The sequence below is a fragment of the Opisthocomus hoazin genome, chromosome 1, assembly GCF_030867145.1.
Source record: "Opisthocomus hoazin isolate bOpiHoa1 chromosome 1, bOpiHoa1.hap1, whole genome shotgun sequence".
NCBI lineage: Eukaryota > Metazoa > Chordata > Aves > Opisthocomiformes > Opisthocomidae > Opisthocomus > Opisthocomus hoazin.
In genome coordinates this window covers 137,150,316-137,175,254 of record NC_134414.1, presented here as the reverse complement: position 1 = coordinate 137,175,254, position 24,939 = coordinate 137,150,316, and the positions used below count along the sequence as shown (strand labels likewise).

At 41.9% G+C, this 24,939-nt stretch overlaps 1 protein-coding gene across 1 annotated transcript in view; it reads left to right on the top strand.

Annotated features, from left to right (window-relative positions):
• Nucleotides 1-24,939, top strand: part of POLQ (DNA polymerase theta) — a 54,375-nt gene that overhangs the window by 7,593 nt on the left and 21,843 nt on the right. The window contains exons 5-16 of the mRNA XM_075437452.1: nt 3,703-3,811; nt 5,198-5,417; nt 6,455-6,599; nt 6,698-6,838; nt 8,245-8,457; nt 13,717-13,859; nt 15,251-15,455; nt 16,361-16,503; nt 18,018-18,211; nt 18,523-18,647; nt 20,095-20,338; nt 21,139-24,311. Of these exons, the coding sequence (XP_075293567.1) occupies nt 3,703-3,811; nt 5,198-5,417; nt 6,455-6,599; nt 6,698-6,838; nt 8,245-8,457; nt 13,717-13,859; nt 15,251-15,455; nt 16,361-16,503; nt 18,018-18,211; nt 18,523-18,647; nt 20,095-20,338; nt 21,139-24,311 (5,055 nt within the window). The remainder of the gene's footprint in view (nt 1-3,702; nt 3,812-5,197; nt 5,418-6,454; nt 6,600-6,697; nt 6,839-8,244; nt 8,458-13,716; nt 13,860-15,250; nt 15,456-16,360; nt 16,504-18,017; nt 18,212-18,522; nt 18,648-20,094; nt 20,339-21,138; nt 24,312-24,939) is intronic.

The window sequence follows — 24,939 nt, the reverse complement described above, 5'->3', positions numbered from 1 at the left end:
GGAGATAACTTTTCATGAAAGCTGCAAAATACAAGCATGAGCCGAAAATGCCAGTTTAACTGTCACCTGAAGCAAGCTAGTATGAAAGTGCAAGATTGTACCTTGCTTTCTCATTAATTCTAAATTTAGACTAGTTCATAACAAAGGTTATGAGATGAGTTATTGGGAGATGACTGCAATTCTGGCTGGATTCTATCTCAAGCTTGAACTGTTCCTTTTGTTGATGTCAACCCCCTGCAGATAGCTCACGTTGCCTTTGGAAATTGTTGCGAGAAACTCAAATCCTCTGCCTGGCAGAGCTCTCCGTGCTGTATGAAGCAGTTAAAATCAATTTTGTGTTGCTAATTATTATATAATGTGTGAGTTTTGAACATCCAGGTACATAGGAGGTGATATTCCTCTTGTTGTTCAGCCTCTTTAACACTGATGCTAAAGAAATTTGTAGGAAAGCATATTAGAGAAGAATCTGCTGCTTTCTCAATGTGTCAGCTGGGAAAGGATTTGTCATGTGCTGTTGTGATACTTGTTTCTTTTCTTAATTTAAACTTAAAATTAAAAAATTACTAGTTTCATTGTATGTAAAAAAAAATTAAAATCAAATCCTCCCTGCTTGTCATTCAGAACTTTTTAAACAGGATGTGGACTTATTCTACAGTAAACATGTATGATAGGTCTCGGGTGCTTTTTAGTACGATTTTTTTCCAGTAGTCTTCTAGGCACACACCTAACTTGCAGACAGAAAGAGGAGACTGAGGCTACCCTCATTTTCAGTAGCAACACGATGTGACGAATTTCCGGCCCCACTTGCGCTCCCGAGCTTGTTGCTGAGTAGAAAATACCATTGCATGCTGGGACCTGTAGTCCTCCTTGGCTGCAGTTCCATTTTAGGATGAGGATAGCTTTGTGAAAAATACTGGTTGCCTGACTGCTCCCGCTGCGTTATCCCTGCGGGCGTGCTCCGAGTGCTGCCTGGATAGGGGAGAGCACTGTGCAGGCGTGACGGACGGGTCTCACCAGCTCACTGCCCGGGTAACGCAGCACACAGGTTTAGCGTGGGTTTGAATATGTGTTACAGCTGAGTAGCAGCAGAAGGTACAGAACAAGCGGCCCGTACAACAAATAGTGGCATTCCCTGTGCTTTGGCCTGTAGGTACCACTAGTGTTCTACATTTCAGGAAGCAGAATGTGCTGCAGCTTGGCACAAAGACTGGAAAGGTAACTTGTATGAATTTTACTTTGGTCGATATCCGATTACACTGTCTTGTCACAGCTGCTGGAAGATTTCAGACAGACTGTTGTATGGGGAAGCAGGAAGAAGCTTCTTCTGGTAGCTGAAGAAATACGTATTTGGTGACCAACGAATTACCATTTTTTACAAGTGAGCACGGAACAGAGGACGTACAGGAAGACAGAGGAGCTGGATGGGTGGGAGTTTGTAAAAGAGGCTGATGAAGCAGTGCCACACTTTTTTCTAACTTCAGTGGCTTGAAAGAGAAGGGAGGAGAAAACAGACGGAGAGAGAAGGAACATACGTAGGAAGCAGAGAAAAAAAATGAAAAGGAAAAATAGCCTTGAAACAGATAATATAAGGTCACATTTGCCCTTAAGCTCCTGCTATTTTAGCTGTACCAGGAAGATATTAAATAGCTGCACCAAAGACAAAAAAAAAAATCTACAGCAGCAGAACTAATGAAGCCTGATGTCCTCTGTGCCCAGCTTTTTTTATTTAACCTTCCTTCAGCCTCTTCCATGTCCCTGTGACCCTGTCAGCTGGCTGCAAAGGGTACATACTGCTGCTAGTTGGGGTTTGTGCACGAGGTGCCCTGGGTGGCTGAGTTGTAGTGGCTCTATGTTTTCTCCTCTGGGGAGACCCTAATCTGGTCTGTTGTCTCCAGCTGCTGATATCACAGAATCACAGAATCACAGAATGGTAGGGGTTGGAAGGGACCTCTGTGGGTCATCTGGTCCAACCCTCCTGCCGAAGCAGGGTCACCTACAGCAGGCTGCACAGGACCTTGTCCAGGCGGGTCTTGAATATCTCCAGAGAAGGAGACTCCACCACCTCCCTGGGCAGCCTGTTCCAGTGCTCCGTCACCCTCAGAGGGAAGAAGTTCTTCCTCATGTTCTGATACTCAGAAAGCTTTTTAGACACTATTCATTTTAGTATTTCTACACATCTTACAAATTGGATGGAGGTGGCTAATGGATTCAAAAGTCATTTGCGGGAGGTAGGATGACAACAGAGGAGTCATGTAAGGATTTTTTTATTAGAAAGCCAAAGTTAAATAGTAAAGCTCATTCAAGTTTGGTTAGTGAGAAAAGGTGTAGTAGGAAGCAGGCTATGCAAGTGAAATTACATCTGCTCTAGGTTTTTTTTTCTGATGTTAATTTATCAGTAAGGAGTGATGTTTTTAACTGACAGTGATGTCAACAAAGCTTTTAACTAGCTCATTTGGGTGCTGGAACGCTCCTTACCAGATACTCTGAAGCCTGGGTGTTTCACTTGCGGAGAGGTTACAGTGTTGGTGCTGCAATGCTGTTTTCTGTGCAGACTAACAACTCAACCTATTTATTTTTATTTTCATAGAATCATAGAATGGTAGAATGCTTTGGGTTGGAAGGGACCTTTAGAGGTCATCTAGCCCAGCCCCCCTGCAGTGAGCAGGGACATCTTCAACTGGACCAGGTTGCTCAGCCCTGTCCAACCTGGTCTTGAATATTTCCAGGGATGGGGCCTCCACCACCTCTCTGGGCAACCTGTGCCAGTGTTTCACCACCGTCATGGTAAAAAATTTCTTCCTTATGTCTAGTCTAAATCCACCTTCCTGTAGTTTAAAGCCATTGCTCCTTGTCCTGTCACAACAGGCCTCGCTAAACAGATTTTCCCCATCTTCCCTACAGGCCCCCTTTCAGGTACTGGAAGGCTGCAATAAGGTCTTCCCGCAGCCTTGCCTTCTCCAGGCTGAACAGCCCCAACTCTCTCAGCCTTTCCTTGCAGGAGAGGTGCTCCAGCCTTCGGATCATCTTTGTGGCCCCCTCTGGACCCACTCCCACAGCTCCATGTCTTTCCTGTGCTGAGGGCTCCAGAGCTGGACACAGGACTCCAGATGGGGCCTCACCAGAGCAGAGCAGAGTGGTGGAATCACTTCCTTCGACCTGCTGGCTACGCTGCTTTTCATGCAGCCCGGGATATGGTTGGCCTTCTGGGCTGTGAGTGCACATTGGCTTGTGTCCATCTTTTCATCCACCAGCACCCCCCAGTCCTTCTTGGCAGGGCTGCTCTCAACCCCTTCATCCCCCCGTCTGTATTGATAGCGGGGGTTGCCCCAACCCAGGTGCAGGACCTTGCACTTGGCCTTGTTGAACCTCATGAGGTTCCCACAAGCCCACTTCTCCAGCTTGTCCAGGTCCCTCTGGATGGCATCCTGTCCTTCTGGCGTGTCAACTGCAACACTCAGCTTGGCTTTTTTTAAAAGCTCATCGTGTGTGTGAGGTTGTGGGGGGTGTGAAATGTCATGACATCGGTCATGATTTGTCTCTCAGAAGATTCTGTGACAGAAGGAAGCCGTAGTGGTATTGGTAAGCACAGATGAATTTGTGAATATAAATTTCAGTTTATCGTGTGGAATATGAAAGGATCGAGGCTATATGTTCTTAGTTTGGAGTTTTGTCAGATGTAACCTGAGTGCTTCTCTTTATCAGGAGTGGTGGTTGTGGATGAGTTGCACATGCTGGGAGACTCTCATCGAGGCTATCTGCTGGAACTCCTGCTGACCAAAGTTAGATATGTTACAGAGAAGGTTGTAAAACGGTGGGTAGACCAGGATGTTTGTCTTTTAATGCTAAATTCTGGATGGCTCTAAGTATTTTGTTCTCTGGGTGATTGGAAATTTGAGTTAGCTCCAGGGTTTTTATGAGAGTGATGACCTAGACTATTTTGGTTATTAAGGTCTCATCATACCACCTCTCAGGGGCCTGCCATTGTAGTCAAAACCTCTTTTCCTCTTGGTTTTCAATTTGCGTGCTACCATGGGATTCATTCTCTCAGGAAAAGAAATAAGGCTGAAGCTTTCATTTACTTTTTCAGCCTATTTAATTTAAAAAAAAAAAATTGGAATTCTTTTAACATTTTTGCTAGTGGACTTGCCCTGCTTAATTTTTCAGTGTTTCATGGAATGTGGTATTTGTCCTACTGAAACGTTCAGGTATTATGGAAGAGTGAGCATGCTGTGAACTTGTCAGTGGCGAACTGATCGGAAGACTTAAGAGGGTGTGCCGATAGTCTGCTTAGTTAGCGCTGCCAAGGGTGATCTGTGGTTTTGCTCCACGTCATTCTTATTTCTGACTCCTCAGTGACTACTCTTTTTTTACTCTAGCTTCTGGGGAGTCTTGTTTCCTCTGTGTTGCCTTTGCCAGGATTACCAGGATCTTCCAAGAAGGTTCAGGCTGTTCCTGAGCTCACATTGATTTGTCAGATCTATTTTAACGTCTGAATTTATGGCTCGGTGCAATGCAAATGAGTAGTTTTTTCAATGTAGGCTTAGAAGCATTAAAAAAAACCTATTATGTGAATGTAAAAGCCTGAATTAAAATATACATATGGATATCTAAATTAATGGTTTATGTCTTCAGCTCTGTTAAGAGTCCATTACTTCTCACTGACTTTATTGGAAGCCGTGGTTCAGCACTTTGAGAGCTGAAGCTGTTTTCTTCTTTGCTGAACTAAGGGCTTTGGTTCCTAGCTCTAGGAAGACTTTAGTATTATTTGTCCTGAAATTGAAACAAATGGAAGCGTTTTAATTAAGGCATTTAAACTTAGAAAGCCTGCAGTGGAGACTGAACCATTCCTTTATTTCCATGTTTTTGTTAATGGCAAGAAAATAGTTGCTTTGGTTTTTTTCAGTTTCTCCAAATATGCAGTCAGTTTATGGCTGTTCTTACCTAAAGAAGCTTAAATTTTGTGTTCAAAATGATAAAATGTTGAATTATCTTGTTATCAGTGCATAACCTGACATGTCCTTGCTAAGAGTAGAGTATGGCTTGTTTCTTTTTCAAGATGTTTCAAGCTACTTTCGAAAAATAGCTTTACACTTTAGACTCTGGAAGGAAGTAGATTGAGTTAGTTTTTCTGAATGCTGTTTTCCAGAATAGTAGCCTGTGTTGTTACTAACTTCCATTCTTTTTTAACCACTTCCAGTCAGGTGAAGATGACCAGTCCTAGTTTTGGTGGGATACAGATAGTAGGCATGAGTGCTACCCTCCCTAACCTGGGACTCCTAGCCTCATGGTTAGATGCAGAGCTGTACTGTACGGATTTTCGCCCTGTGCCCCTCAAGGAGTGGGTGAAAATTGGCAGCAACATTTATGACTCCTCGATGAATTTAGTGCGAGAATTCCAGCCCAAGCTTCAACTCAAGGTAACAAAACTCTGAGCAGTGGCTTTGGGATAACACCTTTTGTAAAACTAAAGTTAAAAAGACGACTACTGGTATGTTTTTAATTTTTTTTTTTAATAGATGACATTCCTGACTTCATTGTTAACTGCATAGAGTGCATACTCAAACTAAGGACATGTTTTTTTGTCTTCCGATTTAAACAAAAAACCAAAACACACACTCATGAAAATCTTGAATTTTCTTGAATCTGACTTGAAGACAAAGTTGACTTTGCAGCTGTCTTGTTTCTGAGCACTTAACAGGTATAAAGAGTTTGATTCTTTCCCTACCCACCACCCTATCTTGTGTGCTGGACCAGGAAAGGGAACTTGGTGACCTCACCACTTCTGGTGAATTTGACTGAGTCCTTACTGAGCTTTTGAGGTATATACACAGTTCGTGCCATTGCTCCCCTGTTTTCATTTGCATTTCAGTGCTTTTTATTTCTTAGCGTACGCCTATCTTTTTTTTTTCTTCCTCCTTTAGCCTGCTTGCTGAAAGAGAATCTGGCTTAGCCAAGCAAAAACACATCAGTTGCAGGAAATCTTTCAGGATCTTAAAACCAAAAAGGCAAGCTGTTAACAGTACAGTTTTGCATGCATATCTATATAAGTATCCACAAAAGCCTTCCACCGTGCTCTGAGCAATCGTAGTCTTTGGTCAGCAGTGCTTGGTGGGTGCATCCTGTTAGCTATGACAGGGATGTTGCAGTGATTTTTTTCTTGTGTTTTTTTTTTGTTCACTGTGTGGCCTTCATTCAGAAACAGATTTATGAAAGCAAGGTGTGAAACCTTAGATTTATTCATGAGTAGGTCTAGGGCTGTCCTCAACGATGTGATCATACTAGTGCTTGGACTTCCTAAAGCAAGACAGAAACTAATATGACAATGCTCCATCTTCTTTGTCTGCTCCTCTTTCTGACTTGAAGCAGAAGATTCCTACTGTGACACAGAATAATGACAGATTCACAAACCCCATTCAGTGTAAGAGTGCATTGAAAATATTTTGTCTCAATTCAGGGAGATGAAGACCATGTTGTGAGCCTGTGTTATGAGACTGTTTGTGATGGCCATTCAGTCCTGCTTTTCTGTCCATCCAAGAACTGGTGTGAGAAGCTGGCAGACATCATTGCCAGGGAATTCTACAGTTTGCAACAGGCTGAGGGTAAGAGAAAAGTAGTTAATAGAAGATTGTAATATGCACAGTGCCTTTAATGAAAGTTAATTTTAGTAGAAACTATAAAAATTATTTTCTCTCTCAAGGTTCTGCAAAAAACGCAGCCCCAGTTGTTGTGGACAGAGAAGGGATCGATGAGGTTCTGGATCAGCTAAAGCGTTCTATCTCAGGCCTGGACTCTGTGCTCCAACGTACTTTGCCATGGGGAGTGGCATTTCATCATGCAGGTACTTCTGACTCTTTTGGCCTTGAATTCTGTAATGGTCAAGTCATATGGGTTCTTCTTCCTGTAGTTACCACCAATTTACCAGCTGCCTTTTGATGCCTTCTGAAGCGTATGACTGAATTAAAATGCTTTGAGAATCTCATGGTTAGAGGTAAACTTAAAATTCTTTTACTGTGGCCAAAGACTTTAATTCACAAATTGTTGTGATAAATCTTCTCTCTATTGTGTTGGATAACAGCAACTTTTTACATACAACTTCTTTTTTTTTTTTTTTTTGTGAAATACCTGAAAAATTATAGAATGGTTTGGGTTGGAAGGGACCTTATAGATCATCTAGTTCCAACCCCTCTGCTATGGGCAGGGACACCTTCCACTAGACCAGGTTGGTCAAAGCCCCGTCCAACCTGGCCTTGAACACTTCCAGAGAGGGGGCAGCCACAGCTTCTCTGGGCAACCTGCTCTAGTGCCTCGCCACCCTCATAGTAAAGAATTTCTTTCTTATATCTAGTTTAAATCTACTCTCTTTCAGTTTGAAACCATTACCCCTTGTCCTGTCACTACATAGAATCATGGAATTCTTTGGGTTGGAAGGGACCTTTAGAGGTCATCTAGCCCAATCCCCCTGATTTTTGGTGAAAAAAAATTACCTGATTTGCAGCCCAAGCATTTTCAAGTTGTCCCTAAAGCTGCCAGAGTATTTCAGAGCAATTTTCCTCAACTTAATACTGAAGGAGGTGAGTAAATAGGAGAAGTATAACAAGGAAAATAAAAATAAAAGGAGTATGTGCCATGAATGCTTCTGGCTACATCTTTTATTTCTTATTGAAGTAGGTAATAGTGTATGTCACCTGTTGATCCGCTGAGAAACGGGACTGACTCTGGAAGAGAAAACAGTAGCTGTGGCATTGAATATGTAGGGGGAATAATTCCAAATGCTTATCGAGTGTGGATTTCTTAAGAATAAAATAGGCCTGAAGCCCTCAAGGAAATGTAGAAAGAATGGAAGTGATGAAGAAGGATTCCAGGGTCAGGACAGCAAATGGCTAAATCCTAGTTCCCTACTGTGTTTTGACACCCAGTTTTCTCCTTTTATTTCTTTATTTACTTGCAGTGCTTGTAGATATGTGGTAAATAGTTGTTCATCTTGCTATAATGTATACATCACCTTAGAAAAGCTAAGTTATAATTATTATTGTCAATTGAATAATAAAAACTTAATGGTGAAATTTTACTTCGCTTACAGTTCGAAAGAAGTTAACTGAGGTAGTGTTGTGAGTCTAGTTCCTCACGCTGAATGGCAAATGTTCATTAAGTTTGTTTGTTCTTCCTCTTACTTGACAGTAATATTATTAGCTCTTAAATGCAGTCTCACCATCACTAGGTTCGCTAAAAGTCATGTCTCCTCAGGTCTTACTTTTGATGAACGGGACATCATTGAAGGAGCCTTCCGCCAGGGCTTGATTAGAGTCCTAGCAGCAACCTCCACGCTCTCATCTGGAGTGAATTTGCCTGCACGCCGAGTAATTATACGAACTCCCATGTTTGGTGGCAAACTGCTGGACATTCTCACTTACAAGCAGATGGCTGGAAGGGCTGGCAGGAAAGGAGTAGACACGGAGGGTAAGCAGAGGCTTTATTAACATTCTCTAAGAACAACGTTAACCTGATTAAATCCAGGGCAGCGCTTCACAATTAGTGACTAATCATGATGAATTCCTTTGGTATTCAGTATGATTAAGTTAATCAAGATGAATTTGTTTGTTATTAATGGAGTAAAAATTGTGATTCTCAGGGGATTCTTTTCACTGCATGAGACTTACTTTGGTATTTACATGTCAGTTACTTCAGGAACCAGCTATTTTCTGCTTTGATTTCTTGTTAGCTTCTAAGGCTGTGTTGTTCATTTGCCTTAATTCTGTAATCCATGGTCAGTTTACCAAAGTGTTTACAGTTTCAGTGAGAAAATTTACAGTAAACTCTCATTGGACAGGCCTAAAATGCAAGAAATGTATGTAAAGTCTACAGCCATAATTTGACAAACTTCTTCTGTTGTGTCTGAAGTTCTGATCTGGATTTATTAAACTTCCACTACACTTAACCATAACTTTTATGGATCTTGAAAGTGGTAATGCAACACAGAGACAGGGAAATACGAACAGTAGTTCATAGATAACATGGTGTCTTCATGCATACAGCGGCACTCATTGATGTTCAACAAAATAATCCTGCATATTATTTTAATTTGTAATGGAAATTTATCTTCATGGATGATATTTGGAAAAATTGTATTAGACAAGTGTAAACACAGTAGAAAATAAGAAATTCAGCAGAAGTGGGAAGTGGGATTTGCCCCACTGATGGTTTGATTGGTGCTTGCTGGAACCCTGTGTAAGCAGACTGTTCTTACATTTAGCTTTCTATTTTTGCTGGAGTAGCATAGCAACAGAGCATTTTGTGACCTATATCTCGGTAAGCTATCCCTATGTGTTAAAGAAAAGGGCAGCTGCATGCTGTATTTTGAAATTTTCCAGACTTTGTTGTTTGAGTGTAGCTGGCAGGTGTAAAATTATGTTATTCCTTGATGTTTCTTTTTTTTTTTTCCCTTCAAGTTACAATAATTAGTAACATTTTTTGACAGTTCTGATGTGACTGTGTTTTGCACCGTAAGCAGCTGATTTTGTGCTGATAAGCTTCATGAATGTACCATTTTTTCCGCTCCGCAGAGTCTTTTGGATGAGAACATAAAGCTACATTACCAGCTGCTACTTTTTCACAGAGCAGGGAGACGGGAGGACAGCAACTTCAGCTGGAAAAAAATGCCTTACGTGAATATGAAATTCAGCTGACAGACAGAAGATAAATGCTGTTGGGTTGATGTCCTCCTCCCCTCCCAGCATTGTAGTGTTGGATTGTCTCAGGTTTTGATTTTTAAATTTTTTTTCTGATTGGATAGAAATTTGAAAATATAATTTTAGAAAATGAAATTGGGTTATTTTTGTATTCATCAAAACTGTCATGTTCCCAAGGTGAAATAGGTAAAGATGTTCAGTATTAGTGAACAAAACCTAGAAATATAATAAGGCCTTTTTTACTTTTAATGGAGTTTTATGGCTAGGTAGCCAGAATCTTGTGGTGTTTGTCTAGTGTGATGCTAACCTAGACTTCCCCTCTCATCTGAAATGTTCAATAAGGGATCTTAGAAAAGCTTAGTTCCTTTTTATTTTTTCTGTTTACTAGGTTGCCATTATTGGCTTTAAGTTTTAAGTGGCATCTTGGGAAAGGGTTTCCCCCACGTCTTAAATGACTGTCAGGTAATGTAGAGCCAAGTGGACACCCATCTTCTCTTAGATTTATCACACTGAAGAGTCAAAGTTTTCACAGGGAATTGTAGTTCACATCAGAACCCAAATACGAAATGAGTGAATGTTCTTTATTGTTAAAATCAAAATAAGCTTTGCTTTCACAGAACAATGATTACAGGCCGTTTATCTTCTGTACTCTCAGCTCTGGCAAAAGTACGTGGTCAACAGATGTCAAAGGTTTCTCCAGGCAGGATAAAAAAGATCCCAGCGACACATCCTCTGAGCATGTCTTTCATCCTGTAATTCATTTATGTAATCATGTTTAAGCTGTATTCAGTTACTCACCTACATTGCATTTGTGGTATTTATTCTGTTCATTAAATTTAAGTGCAGTTGTGCTTTCATTACCTCTGGATTTGCTAATTACTCTAGCATTACCACAGCTACAGTTTTATCAGAACTTAACATCCCTAGGATCTTACTAAGATACCCACTATCAAAATTACCTTCATGTCCAGACTATGCGCACGTAAATCTTAACAAGCTATCATAAAACCTATCATGATGTTTACTGTGCAGCTAATCCAAATCTAATGCTCTCTTTGTAGCCAAAGTAAAGGTTGTCCTACCCCTAATTCATTTATCCTGTGCCAATTGGCAAAGCTTCTAACTAGCTAGGTTTCCCAGGGACCTAGTTTCTCTGTAATGATTTTGTTGAAAACATCTCCTTTCTGTGACCACTGCATTTTCCGTGGGTAGTCTGTATTATTATCTCATTAAAGGAGTTGGCCCATTATTTTTATTTCATGGCTCTGGGACCCGTTTTGTCTCCCACAGAATTTCAGTAGTTAGGGATTAACTTAACAATGTCTGATAGAGAATTTTAAGATAAGGTGTGTTTAGATGTACTTTCAGTGAAAACCATTCAGGATACTTTAGATTTTATGAGTGTGTATGTATATATGCACATATGAAAGAAAGAAATTTAGCAAAGGAGGCAGGAGACCTGCATGGTTAAACAAGGAGCTTCTAGCAGAGATCAGGCAGAAGAGAAAGGTCCATGGAATGTGGAAAGAGGGGCAGGCCACTTGGGAAGAGTACAGAAACGTGGTGAGAGCGTGCAGGGATGCGACAAGGAAGGCCAAAGCCCACCTGGAACTGAATCTGGCAAGGGATGTCAAAAACAACAAGAAGGGCTTCTTCAACTACGTCAGCAGCAAAAGGAAGGCTAGGGACAATGCGGGGCCCCTGCTGAATGAGGCGGGTGTCCTGGTGACGGAGGATGCGGAGAAGGCAGAGCTACTGAATGCCTTCTTTGCTTCAGTCTTCAGTGCTAAGACTGGCCCTCAGGAATCCCAGGCCCCGGAGGTAAGAGAAGAAGCCTACAAAGAGGATGACTTTCCCTTGGTCGAGGAGGACTGTGTGAGGGATCGCTTAAGCGATCTGGACGTCCACAAATCCATGGGCCCCGATGGAATGCACCCACGAGTGCTGAGAGAGCTGCCGGATGTCATTGCTGAGCCACTCTCCATCATCTTTGAGAGGTCCTGGAGGACAGGAGAGGTGCCCGAGGACTGGAGAAAGGCCAATGTCACTCCAATCTTCAAAAAGGGCAAGAAGGAGGACCCAGGGAACTACAGGCCGGTCAGCCTCACCTCCATCCCAGGAAAGGTGATGGAGCAGCTTATCCTGGAGGCCATCATCAAGCAAGTGGAAGAAAAGAAGGTTATCAGGAGTAGTCAGCATGGATTCACCAAGGGGAAATCATGCCTGACCAATCTGATAGCTTTCTACGATGACATGACTGGCTGGGTAGACGAAGGGAGAGCCGTGGATGTTGTCTACCTTGACTTCAGCAAGGCTTTCGACACAGTCTCCCATGATATCCTCCTAGGGAAGCTGAGGAAGTGTGGGCTAGATGAGTGGTCGGTGAAGTGGGTAGAGAACTGGCTGAGTGGCAGAACTCAGAGGGTTGTCATCAGCGGCGCTGAGTCTAGTTGGAGGCTGGTAACTAGTGGTGTCCCCCAGGGGTCGGTACTGGGCCCAGCCTTGTTTAACTTCTTCATCAACGACCTGGATGAAGAGTTAGAATGTACCCTCAGCAAGTTTGCTGATGACACCAAACTGGGAGGTGTGGTAGACACACCGGAAGGCTGTGCTGCCATTCAGCGTGACCTGGACAGGCTGGAAAGTTGGGCAGAGAGGAACCTGATGAGGTTCAACAAAGGCAAATGCAGGGTCCTGCACCTGGGGAGGAACAACCTCATGCACCAGTACAGGCTTGGGACGGACCTGCTGGAGAGCAGCTCTGCAGAGAGGGACCTGGGTGTCCTGGTGGACGACAGGTTAACCATGAGCCAGCAGTGTGCCCTGGCTGCCAAGAGGGCCAATGGAATCCTGGGGTGCATCAAGAAGAGTGTGGCCAGCAGGACGAGGGAGGTTCTCCTTCCCCTCTACACTGCCCTGGTGAGGCCCCATCTGGAGTACTGTGTCCAGTTCTGGGCTCCCCAGTTCAAGAAAGATGAAGAGCTACTGGAGAGAGTCCAGTGGAGGGCTACAAGGATGATGAGGGGACTGGAACATCTCCCCTACGAGGAGAGGCTGAGGGAGCTGGGCTTGTTCAGCCTGAAGAAGAGAAGGCTGCGAGGGGACCTAATAAATGCTTATAAATATCTGAAGGGTGGGTGTCAGGAGGATGGGGCCAAGCTCTTTTCAGTAGTGCCCAGCAACAGGACAAGGGGCAATGGGCACAAACTGAGGCACAGGAAGTTCCGTCTGAACATGAGGAAGAACTTCTTCCCTCTGAGGGTGACGGAGCCCTGGTCCAGGCTGCCCAGGGAGGTTGTGGAGTCTCCTTCTCTGGAGATATTCAAGACCCGCCTGGACAAGGTCCTGTGCAGCCTGCTGTAGGTGACCCTGCTTCAGCAGGAGGGTTGGACTAGACGACCCACAGAGGTCCCTTCCAACCCCTAACATTCTGTGATTCTGTGATTCTGTGAAAGTTCAAAGAATGCATAGCTACTTAGGTTAAAAACTTTGGATTTCTGAATTACATTGATATCTGTGTCATTTCATTTTGGAAGTGGAAGCTGGTTGACTTAACACAAACTGTCAAAGTGCTGTGCAGCTTTTATTTTCTTCTTGTTTTTGAGAGTCTTTTGAGTTTAATAATATAGGGCATAGGAAAATCGATGCCACTTTATATTATAGTTCCAGTCAATTGCAGAACAAGAAGCGAGAGTGGTTCAGCTGCAAAGCACATGCACAGAGAGGCTATGGAAGATCCTTTGCTCATTTGGCAAGACCCTGACCAGCCTAATATAACTGAATTTTGCTCTGCTTTTAGTTCTTAAGTATTATGTATCTGTGGAGTTCTTACATAGCAATGGATATACACTGTTCAAGGTTGCAAAGGTTTTTCTCTTTTTTTTTTTTATTCAGCTTTTTCAAAAATACGTACAGTTTTGCATTCTAATAATATGTGCTTGATGAAATGTATGTAGCTGTTACAGTGCTAAGATGTAATACTAAGGTAATTAATGTTTTCTTTGGGTTTTGTTTTTTTCTTTACCTATAGGTGAGAGCGTATTAGTTTGCAAGCCCTCAGAAAGATCAAAAGGAACTGCTCTACTTCAGGGATCTCTCAAGCCTGTTTGCAGTTGTTTGCTTAGAAGAGAAGGGGAAGGTGTTGCTTCTAGCATGAAAAGGGCAATACTTGAGGTACAGGACATGTGGAGAGGGATTAGAACTGTGCTTGCACTCTTGTAATTGTAGGGTGGTTTCTTTTGTGACGCCATCAAGTGTTTTCTGTGCACTTTCTTTTTCTTCTGTTTCCTCCCTTGTCAACCCAAGCAGCTTCAGAAGGAAATTACTTCGGTCTGCCAGCTTGCTTCAGTATTCAGCATTTTGTTTGGGATGTTTCAGTCTCTGCTTGCTGCAGGGTAGGACTTGAGCACACTCAAACAAGGGTTACTAAGCTTTTCTTTTGCATTTAGATATACTCAAACTGCAGGCAGAAAGAAGTGTAATTCTTAAACTTCAGGTGTGACTTGACAGTCTTAACTGTGACATCAGCAGAACCTTGTATGGTCCCTTATTTTCCCCTGCAACTTGGCTAGCTCTTTTGCACAGCAATGATTGAAATTTTGTAAATACCTTTTTGGCGAACAAACAGGTGTGGCACCCAATTCCCTCACTCTAGCCTGCCCTCCTCTGTAGGGTTCCTAAAGGAGTAAAAAAGACAAAAAGGGTGTTATTCCATGTAGGTGAGCTTATTTCCTTTTCCAGATTTGCTTTTGGGCTTGAACTGAGCTTAAACATTTTAAATACAGTTCATCTGCTGTACTACTCCTACTGTCTAGTGAAAGTTGCTGCGGTACTTAGAACTTGGTTGTGATTCAATAGATTTTTAAATTTTTGGAAGACCAATGGAATTTCTAAATGCATTTTTCTGCATAAGATCTGTCTAAAAGATGGGGGTTGCCTGCTGGTGATGTTGCTTTATAACAAGAAAAAAATCCATTGAAACCGTGAAATAAAGTTTTTAGTTAAACACCTTGCTATCTCAAGGAAGACATACGCATGGAAATGACTTACAAGGAAAAAACAGTTATGTGAAAAACAAAATGAAAGCAGAATCCAAAAACCCCACACTCAATCAGCAAAACAGTGATGGGGTATAGCATTCACATTTACTAAGAGAAAACTTCAGTATGTTGAAGAGCCTTAGGAGAACTCTCTCCTGGTTTGCTTTTTGTCTTCAGAAAATTGCAGTTTGTGTTCCAACCTTTTAAAAGAATTTCACAGTGTTGACAAAGGAACATGCCTAGGGCTAGTGTCAAATCTAAATTGCTACTATGTGTATGTCTGCTATTAAAAGAAGATTTTATACTTCATTCTTTCCCATAGCTTAGTCCTATCGCTTCTGTCTAAGGCGTCTAACTTCTTGCCAAAAAAAGTCCTTAAAGGTTGACAGTTGCTTTGCCTCATGTCCCCCTCTTGTACTGGTTCTTTAACACTTAGATATCTAATGGATTAATCTCTGATTCTCCGATCTGATGTTTTATCCTATTGCTCCTCTGGCAATATGAACAAGTAGTTTTCTTCAACAGATCATAGTGGGGGGAGTGGCCAACACTCCAGATGATGTGCAGACCTATGCTTCTTGCACTCTTCTTGCATCCACCTTGAAAGAAAGCAAGTGGCGCAACGAGGAAGCACAAGGCAAAGTGCAGATGGGACCTGTTGAGGCTTGTGTGGCATGGCTGCTGGAGAATGAATTCATTCAGGTTCTGGACTCCGGCAGTGATGCGAAAGGTAACACTGGCGTGCTTCCCAGTGATTGCAGTTAGCAGTTTTGAATCAGTAAATCTTCGGCAGCTGGGTAGATGTTCAGTGTAACTTTATAATGAGGCCTTCTGTGCATTTTATTATTTTAAAGACTCACGTGTATCAAGAATTTTTTAGCTTTCTGGAGGGTGTTGTGTTATACCTGCTTTAACATTTTTTGCATGCACGTGTTCTTGCAAGGCCTCTCTCTGCACATCACCTCTAAGACTGCTGCATCCCAGTCTACAAATTCCCAAACTATCTTTAAAAAAGACATACTTCTACTACAGAATTTGTGCACATTAACTGTGGACTATGATTTTTGTCTTTCTGAAGAAGAACCAGTACATTCTAAGAAAGTGCAAGTCTCTTCTGGAACTGCTTGGTGTACGTGGTTGCAGTTTTTCCTGATTTTGGCTATTTCCTTAAAATGACTAAGGATGAGACTCTTAGAGTAATAGTAAGAATCCCCATTATGTGTTAATTTGTATCTGTTTTTAAGAAAAGATATTAGGAGTTATTTAGTGTTCCTAAGAAAGAAAAACTCAAAATGGTAACTCCTAGGCAGGATGAAAGATGAGAGTCCAGTGTTTTTTGTTCAAATAGCTATCACAACTGTGAGGCCAAGTAGGCAGAGGGATCCAAGCTTGGGATCTGGCCTCTGAAAAAGGCTAGTTTAGACATAGGCAAGTCTAAACCTTTTATTGTTTCCATTTTCCTGTCTTCAGAATGGAGAAATAGCTACTCTTGAGGAAGCAGTTGGGACAAGTTAGTAGAATTGATATCTATAAAATACATTGTGACCTGAAAATCAGATACGAACTTGCACTTAAAAGTATTTCTGTGTAGTTTTGGTTTTTTTGAGTTTTGTTTTTTTTTTTTTTTTAAAACAGCAAAGGTTTATCATCCAACACACCTTGGCTCAGCTACTCTTTACTCTTCTCTTTCACCAACTGAAGCCATGGAAATCTTTGCTGACCTGCAGCGAGCTATGAAAAGCTTTGTTCTGGAGAATGATCTGCATATTGTCTATTTGGTAAGTTGCTCATTCTGTGTTTTGTATTTTGTAATGCCAAAACTAAGGAAAGGAGAGAAAGCACAATGCAGACTACTGTGCGTGAACATAGCATTTTTTTGTGCTTTACTTCCTTTATGAAGATAAGTTTCTAAACTGAATGTTCTTTAGAACTAGTCTGTTCCCAGGCAGGTGCTGCATGTCCATTGAAGCCCATTGTTGTTGCTTCTGACTTAGAAAGATTTCAGAACTTTACAAGTTTTGGGTGTAGGATAATTGTAATTTTTTTTTTTTCCATCTCCAAAGCAAACAAAAAAAAGATGAATTTTGTTCATATTCTGGGGTAGAGACAGTGATGGCAATATATATTGTTTTTTTACCATGTACTTTTTTTTTACCCTTTATTTTTTAATTGCAGCAGCTTGTCTAATGTTATTTTAAATCAAGTGCACTGTTGGACAAAATGTTCTTGACATTCTTTTCCATTGAGCCAGCCTACAACACTTTCTTGCAAATATGTTCTTTTTTTTGTTTAGTTTTGATGGCTTGCCTTTTTTTTTTTTTTTAAATTGGTCTCCATGGACTACAGGGAAATTTTGTGCTACAAAGCTCTGTATTCTCTTAGGCCTGAATCTTTTACTTGTACAAATATGACAGTGAATTCTAAGACCTTGTATTTTAGGAAAGCTCATTAAAACAAATAAGTATTTGCTAGGCTAGGAGATAAGTTTTCTATAAAGAAAAAAGAAAACAACAAAAACCCGACAAACAACAAAAGACAATCACCCACCTTAACAACTCTTATCTTTCTCAGCAGATGAAGGGGCATGGATGATTTACAAGTACGTATGCATCTGGTGTTCTGTGTTATGTTAAATGCTCCCCAACAACAGTTAGTTATTTAAAATAATTAATCTTGGTGTATATCGATACAGATATGAAGACATTTTGTCTCCTTGTACTGAAACTGACTCTGTGCTAACTGAATGATAACAGAATTGGTTTTCTGTCTAAAAGTATGTGAATGGATGGCTTTTTTGTTAGCATTAATAAAAACTGAGATGTCTTCTACTCCAGGTAAATGAAAGCTTCAGCGAGTTCTGGCAAAATCTGTGGTCTCTCTTGCTTTATCAGATGCCGTAGCAGTGGTTAGTGTGGTTGCTAGTGGTTTTAAGAGGTTGAGAGATACTGGTCAGTTTTGTTAAAAAAAGAATAAAGTTTTGTTTTGTTAAAGGAGAATAAAGATGCAGCATGAAAATCTTCTAGTGGCTTGGATTTAGGGAGCAATCTGACAAAGATTCCAATTGTGTAATCATTAGAGCACCCATATGAGTCAGATTTCATCAGTACAAATATTAAAAAAACTAGGTTAGAAGATCTTTTACTTTCTTCATGGTACATGGTTATGACTCAGTGCCTCTGAGTAGTGCGTAGGATGCTCTAACCACATTCCCAAGACTGTATTTTTGTTTACCCAGAGCTCTGTTCTGTTCGTTTCTCTGAAATAGATTTTTGCATTGTTTTGTTTTCTTTAGGTCACTCCAGTGTATGAAGAGTGGGCCACAATTGATTGGTACCAGTTTTTCTGCTTATGGGAGAAGCTGCCTGCCTCAATGAAACGTGTGGCTGAGCTGGTGGGGATTGAAGAAGGCTTTCTGGCTCGCTCTGTGAAGGGCAAAATCATAGCTAAAACAGAGAAACAGCATAGACAAATGGCCATTCACAAAAGGTATCCACAAAAGGGTGTGAATGGGCGAAGGCTAGAGGCTATAACACGTAGAGTGGGCAGGCTCTGGGTCTGTTTTCAGAACTGGCTCTTGCTGAGTGAGCTGATGGCTCAGAAAACCTTGACCTGGTCTGCTCTATACTGAGAGCACAAGATGTTTGTGCTGATGTTTTTGAAAGCCATTTTCTCTATTTCTTTTGTGTGCTGTGTTATGCTGTAGTACCATCCTGTCCTACACTATTACAGTGCATTTTGCCATGTACACTAATATGCCCTGGATGATGATTTTATTTCCATGTGTACTACTTCTACAGGTTTTTCACCAGTCTTGCCCTTCTGGATTTAATCAGTGAGGTTCCGTTAAAGGATATGACCAAGAAATATGGCTGTAGTCGTGGCCAGCTTCAGTCCTTGCAGCAGTCTGCTGCCACCTATGCCGGTGAGTTGTCTGGGCAAAATACCCCAGGCTAGTCTGTTTGCTTTCCTTCCAGATATGGGGATAAGATAGCTAGAGTGTGGTACTAACTACAATCAGTCTTGTAAAACCACTTGCAGCTTTATAGCTGAATCTGTGGTTGCCCCTGCTTTGAGATGGAACCACAGAGTGTGCTGTGGGAAGGGGCCAGCTGAGTGGAATCAAGGAGTGCCGTAGCAGGCTGAGGTTTGTGAAAATCATCTGTGTGCTGTGCAGGAATGTAGTTTGTTCAATACTAAGTACAGAAATTAAGTACAAGTCCATTCTGAAGCTTTGCTCTATCAAGAAAGAGTACCTTTCATCATGGGTAAAGTTTGGGGTCTCTAAGACTTTGAATGGCTTTATCCTGGTTGCAAAGTTAATTAGCCAGAAAGTATGAGTTTATAAGCGTGAGTAGTTTCTGGGTCATTTATCACCAGATAATAAGAGGTCAGACAGCTGTCACCTTTAACTTCACTTTCTTAAGAGGGCTGTGTAGTAGTAGAAGTAACAGCCCAGCATGTGACTGAGATATTTTTTTTTCTATTGCCTAAGTCCTCTATTACTCCATAAGTGGATCTTCAATTTTTAAGACAGTTTTAACTCAACTTGTGAAACCCTATGTGTGGGCTGCAGCATGAGTCAAAGCCCCAAAATTAAAAGGTCATGCCAACTGATGCAGAGTAGTTTAAATTAATTCTGGTAGTATAAATAACTTTTTTGTTGTAGCGCTTTTGTAATTCTCTATTCCCAGTGTTAATTTTCACAAAAGTAATTTGGGAAGTAAAATGAACTGTTGACATGACATATAGTGAAGAGACATGATAAAAGTTGTGTTCTATAATCACTGTAAAAATAGCGAGGGATGCTGTGTCTTTCAGTTATTTTCATATTATGTAGATGCAATCTGTGAGTAACTGTCTTTTCCCTGCTCTTTTCCTCCTCCCGTGTGCCGAGGACTGCAGTTGTAACTTTTATCATAGGCTTTGCTACCTCCTACGATGGTCTCAGTAACTGAAGTTCTGCAGACCAAGTTCTGCTCTTAATGGACATCAGTGCTGGCTTTCCTCAAAGATCTTTGACTTCTCTTATTGCTTCTCACCACGGCTTCTTCTGTCTTCTTCAGTATGTTTGGTTCATAGGAATCCCATTACAGGATACGCACATGCTTCACACTTTCAAGATTAGTGTCTTTGAAAAAGCAGTGTAATTCAGAATTCCTACCTCACTGATAGACTAGTTAATTCTAGCTTAATTAGAGTTCTGCAAGACCAGCTCCTAGTCACAGTTATAAGTAATGGGAAGGTGAGAAATGTAAAGTGAATTCCTATTCAGATGGGGGGGTGGGGGGGAGGGGAGGGCAGGGGAAATGAATCCGGCTTAGTAGACCTGGAGCTGGAGTTAAGACATTGATGTAACTTCTGTGTTCCAGGAATGGTAACAGTTTTCTGTAATCGGCTGGGCTGGCACAACATGGAGCTGTTGCTCTCTCAGTTCCAGAGCCGCCTCACTTTCGGGGTTCATAGGGAGCTTTGTGACCTGGTGCGAGTGTCTCTGCTGAATGCACAGCGTGCTAGGACACTTTACAACGCTGGCTTTGTCACAGTGGCTGATCTTGCTAAAGCCAGTCCCGATGATGTAGCAGCTGCTCTGAAGAATTCGGTACCATTCAAAAGGTGAGAAATCAGTAAGTCCAGAAATCAAATAAAGGAGTTTGTAAGGTGAAGGATTGTGGGATGAAACCTGTAATTAAATATGGCAACATTTTGGGACTTGGTGCCAAACGTTAGTTAGAAATAACTTGTGCGTCTCTGTGACCGATGCCAGTCATTCCGTAATTATTTTGAAATTAATAGAAGCATTTTTTATTTGCAGAATAAGTTTGCGAGACCTGAATTTTCTTCTTGTTCCTCTTTTCAATGCACTGTTTAGTCCTGGGTGAATTGTGAATGCTTTCCGGAGACCTTTTGCTGCCTCTAAAAGGCAGCTGCACCATATGATCAAATTAGATGACGATTTATTACTGTATGTAACTTGAGATTCTCTTGTGATTTTCATGTGAGTGAATGACAAGCTTCCTTGATCAAGTACATGTTGGACTGTGCCATGACACCTGTCTGGTTCATGCTTCTGACGTTTCTGTTCTTTGGAAAAGAGCACATGGAGGAGGATTGATTCAGACCCTTGCCCTAGTAGGGGGTTGGGACTCATCTGGGGTACCTGTTGGGACACAGAAACCTGGGAATGCTCCTTGGGTATGCACACAGTAATATCTTTCATCGACATCAGTTCACATATAGAAAACTGAAATAGTTATTTCATATTAAGGGTGTTATATTTTGAATATAGTGTTTCTGTGAAATTGGGAAGCTATGAAGCAAATTGAAATGGGAGCAGAGCAGAATAGTGCCAGCTCCTTGTGGTCTTTGTTATTTTCTGCGTGAATGTTTACATCTGTCTGTTACCTTTCCCATAGTGTTCGCAGGGCTGTGGATGAAGATGAAGAATCAGCAGAGGAGCGTCGGACTGTGCGCAGCATCTGGATGGCTGGAATGAAAGGCTTGACCGAAAGAGAAGCAGCTTCCTTCATCGTGGAGGAAGCCAGGGGACTTCTCCAGCAGGACTTGGCACTGATGGGAGTGCAGTGGAACCCAGAGTCTTCTCTTGAGTCTGATACATCCTCTATGATCAGCAGCGAGTCAGAACTGGAAGACAGACTACATAGATCAAATGGAGATTGGTCTTCAGAGTCTTCTAGGGTGTTAAACAAAAAAGAGTGCAGAGTTCAACATCATAATGGCCTTGGTTCTCCGACTGGAAACTTGTCGAATATTAAAAAGGGATATAAAAGGCGATTAAGCGGTAGTACAGAAAACTCCAGATTTGAGAGTGAAGTCCCAGGCGGGGGACATGCTCGAGCAGAGGAAGGCAATGATGATATTGTCTACAGAGCTAGAAAACGGCCAAATATGTGCAGAGATAATGAAAACATAGAAGGAATTTATCTGGTCAAAGATAAGACAGATTTCAGGAAAGCAATTCCAGAACTCCCTGCCAAACAAGGAAAAACACCAACACTGAGAACAAAATCTTCAGCCTCTAGATTGATAAAAAGCATAGACGTGCATTTAAACCGGACTAGGAGCAGAAATACTGCTTCAAAACTGCAGAGGTCACTTCTTGAAGATTCAGATATGCTTAGCATAGACATACAAAAGCCGCCTGCTTTCCACCCCACCATCTCTACAGATAATTTTTTTTTAGGCCAAAATAAGAAGGAATTTATGGAAACAAGATTTGTATCTTGTAAAGTCTCAAATTCTGTACAGATAGGGGAAATTAAACTTGGGAGGAAAGATAAAATGGAAGGATTATTTACAGAGCCTACCACCACTAATGAAGGCATGCCTAAGGGGAGAGCATGTTTTCAGGCACCTGTTACATTGCAGGGTACTCCACACATCAGTGTGAAGAGACATAATATTGTAGAAAGTCTAATGATACCTGCTAGTGCTAGGACACAGCGAAATGAAAATACTGATGATAAGCGGAATAAAATTAGTAACACGCAAACAGATGCGAGCTGTGCTGAAGTGATGATCGGTAAGCAGCAGGTGGCTTTAGAGACAGCTCACCGTAACGTAACTGCTAGCTGCTCTGGAAATGGACATGTCCATAGTGGCAGCACAATACAGAATCCTGTGCATTTTTGTCCTGGTAAGGATAAATCCTGCCATATTCAGATTCAGAATGGTTGCAAAAATGGAGGGAAAAAGCCCAATGGAATATTGTTACAAGCTGGAGCACTGCAGAAAGCCAACCTTTCTAGCAATCCTAATGATGTTCTGAAAGACTCTCTAGTAAAATCCAGAGGTGTTTGCAGTGCAGGTGATGTTCAGAATGGTCCATTCTCTGATCTATTTTTGAACTCTAGAGACTTTGAAGTCAGCTTACAGTTGGATACTCAAACTGAGATGATCATAAAGCAGGAGGGAGCTGCTGGAATCACAGGACAGCAGGGAATACAAGGTTCAGAGCTGGCAGCAGTGCCACAGCAGGATATCACCAAGAAACTAAGCGCTTCACAAACGGAGAATGCTACTGATGGAAGGCTGGCTGCAACAGTTAGGAAACTGGGCTTATCAAGTCTTACCACAACAAATAACATCACAAAAAACACAGCTCAGCACTGCAGTAATAAAGTTTTGGAGTCTAGAGGCCTTAATTTACAGCCTGTAATGATGGAAATTGAATCTGCACCTTGCCTTGCCTGCGATTTCTCAGTGACCGACTCCCAGCTACACAGTTTTCTACAAGATTACAAGACCCAAAATTCAGTGAAAGGGGAGACTGCATCTAAAGACCTCAATAAAGCAGCCTCCCCTTTTGGAAGGGAGCACATTGAACAAGTAGAATGCCACCCTGTACCCGAAACAAGCCTGAATATGAGTGATAGTTTGCTGTTTGATGATAGCTTCAGTAATGTCGGTGACCTTTCAGCTGTTCACATCATGGAATCTGACAGAAAGGAACCTGTGGAGAAGCAAGTGGCTTTGCTTCCTCCAGAAGGTCTTTTGCAGAACCTAAGACCTGCTCAAAATAAGTTTGATGTCAGTGGCAATCAGAAAGAGCATGAAGACCCTGCACAGCATAACAATGAGTCTCTAGCGTTCTCTGATCTAATAGCTGAAGTTTTAGATCATGCAAACTCCCCATCTTTTCTGGAAGATCTTCCTTCTACATTTCATGATCAGTCAGAATTAAGAAACTCAGTGATTTGTAACAATGAACCCAGACCAAAGAGGTTAGTAGGAGATCAAGGTGAAAGGCTCCGGAGAAGCCAGCAGGCTTTAGGCAACAAAACCCATCCAGTGGTGTGGACTGACCACTCGTTTGAAATAAGCCCAGGACTGCAGGATGTGTTAGACGAATGGCCTAGTCCCTCAGGCACTGAACCAGTTTCAGTAAGCTCCTGCTTGAAAGAAAAGTTAGTTGCTCCTATTACTAATCAAGAGCCAGATCCAGTTTTTGAATCTGACCGTTGTCAGCCAGAGCCTTTGCCTACTTGCCAGGATTTAAAAAGCTATTTCAAGATTAATCGAAACAAAACTGAGGACTTCAATCTTCAGAAAACAGACTGCGTAATACTTCCACTCAAGGGAAGCAATGGAACATCCTGTCCTCCACCAGACAGTAATAATGCATTTATTCCTCCAACACCCCCCAAAGAGCTTTTTCCAAGGAGTTCTGTTTCTCTCTCTGTGAAATCTGCAAGGAAGAAAGAAGTCGCCTGCATGAATGAAGGGCAGCTGACTGAGCCACAGCAGAATAGTGAGGGCAATGCAGAGCAGCAGGTAAAACCACTCCAGGTCACTCTTGGAATTGTAGACCCAGCTGAGACTGATGAGGTGAAAGATGATTCCACTATAGACCAAGGCTTTTCACTGCAGCTGTCTCAGGATGTTTTTCCACTTGTTCCCTTAAGTGCTGAAAGTTTCACTATTATTGATGTAGCAAGCGACAAAGCACTTTTCCAGACTTTTGTTGCAGAATGGAAGGAGAAAAGCAGATTCTCCATCTCAGTGGCATGCGAAAGGACAAAATGTCTGTTGTCTCCCAAATCAACGATTGGTGGCAAATTCAAAAAAGGTCAGTTCTGTGTTCCAGCACGTTATTTTGTGAGCAGCAGGGTGGCACCTTCAACTTAAAGCAGGAGTGGAGAAGGAAAGGGTTTGCAAAAAAGGAGGAAAATTACTGATCTTAATTGAATAATGTCAGTCTCATTAAAGCAAAGGAGCTGAGTGCTAGTGGAGAATGGAGAATTGGTGTTGTGGTTTAGCCTCAGCTGCCATCAAAGACCATACGGCTGCTCGCTCCCTCCTCCCCCCCCAGTGGGATGGGGAGGAGAATCAGAAGAAAAAGGCAAAACTTGTGGGTTGGGATAAAGATAGTTTGAGAGAACAGCAAAGGAAGAGAACAATAACAACAACACCACTGATAAAAGGAATATACAAAGCAAGGAATGCACAGAGCAGCGACTACCTTCTTCCAGCCAGCTCCCCCACTTAAATACCAAGCGTGATGTGGCATGGTATTGAATATCGCGTTTGTTTGGCTAGTTTGGGTCAGCCCTATCGGCTGTGTCCCCTCCCAGCTTGTGAAAACTAACCCTGTCCCAGCTGAAACCAGGACAATGTCAAGCATTTCATTGGTAGGTCTTTGGTGATAGTGATGAAGTGTTAGCAGCTTGTTTGCATTTGGGAACATCTAAATTTTC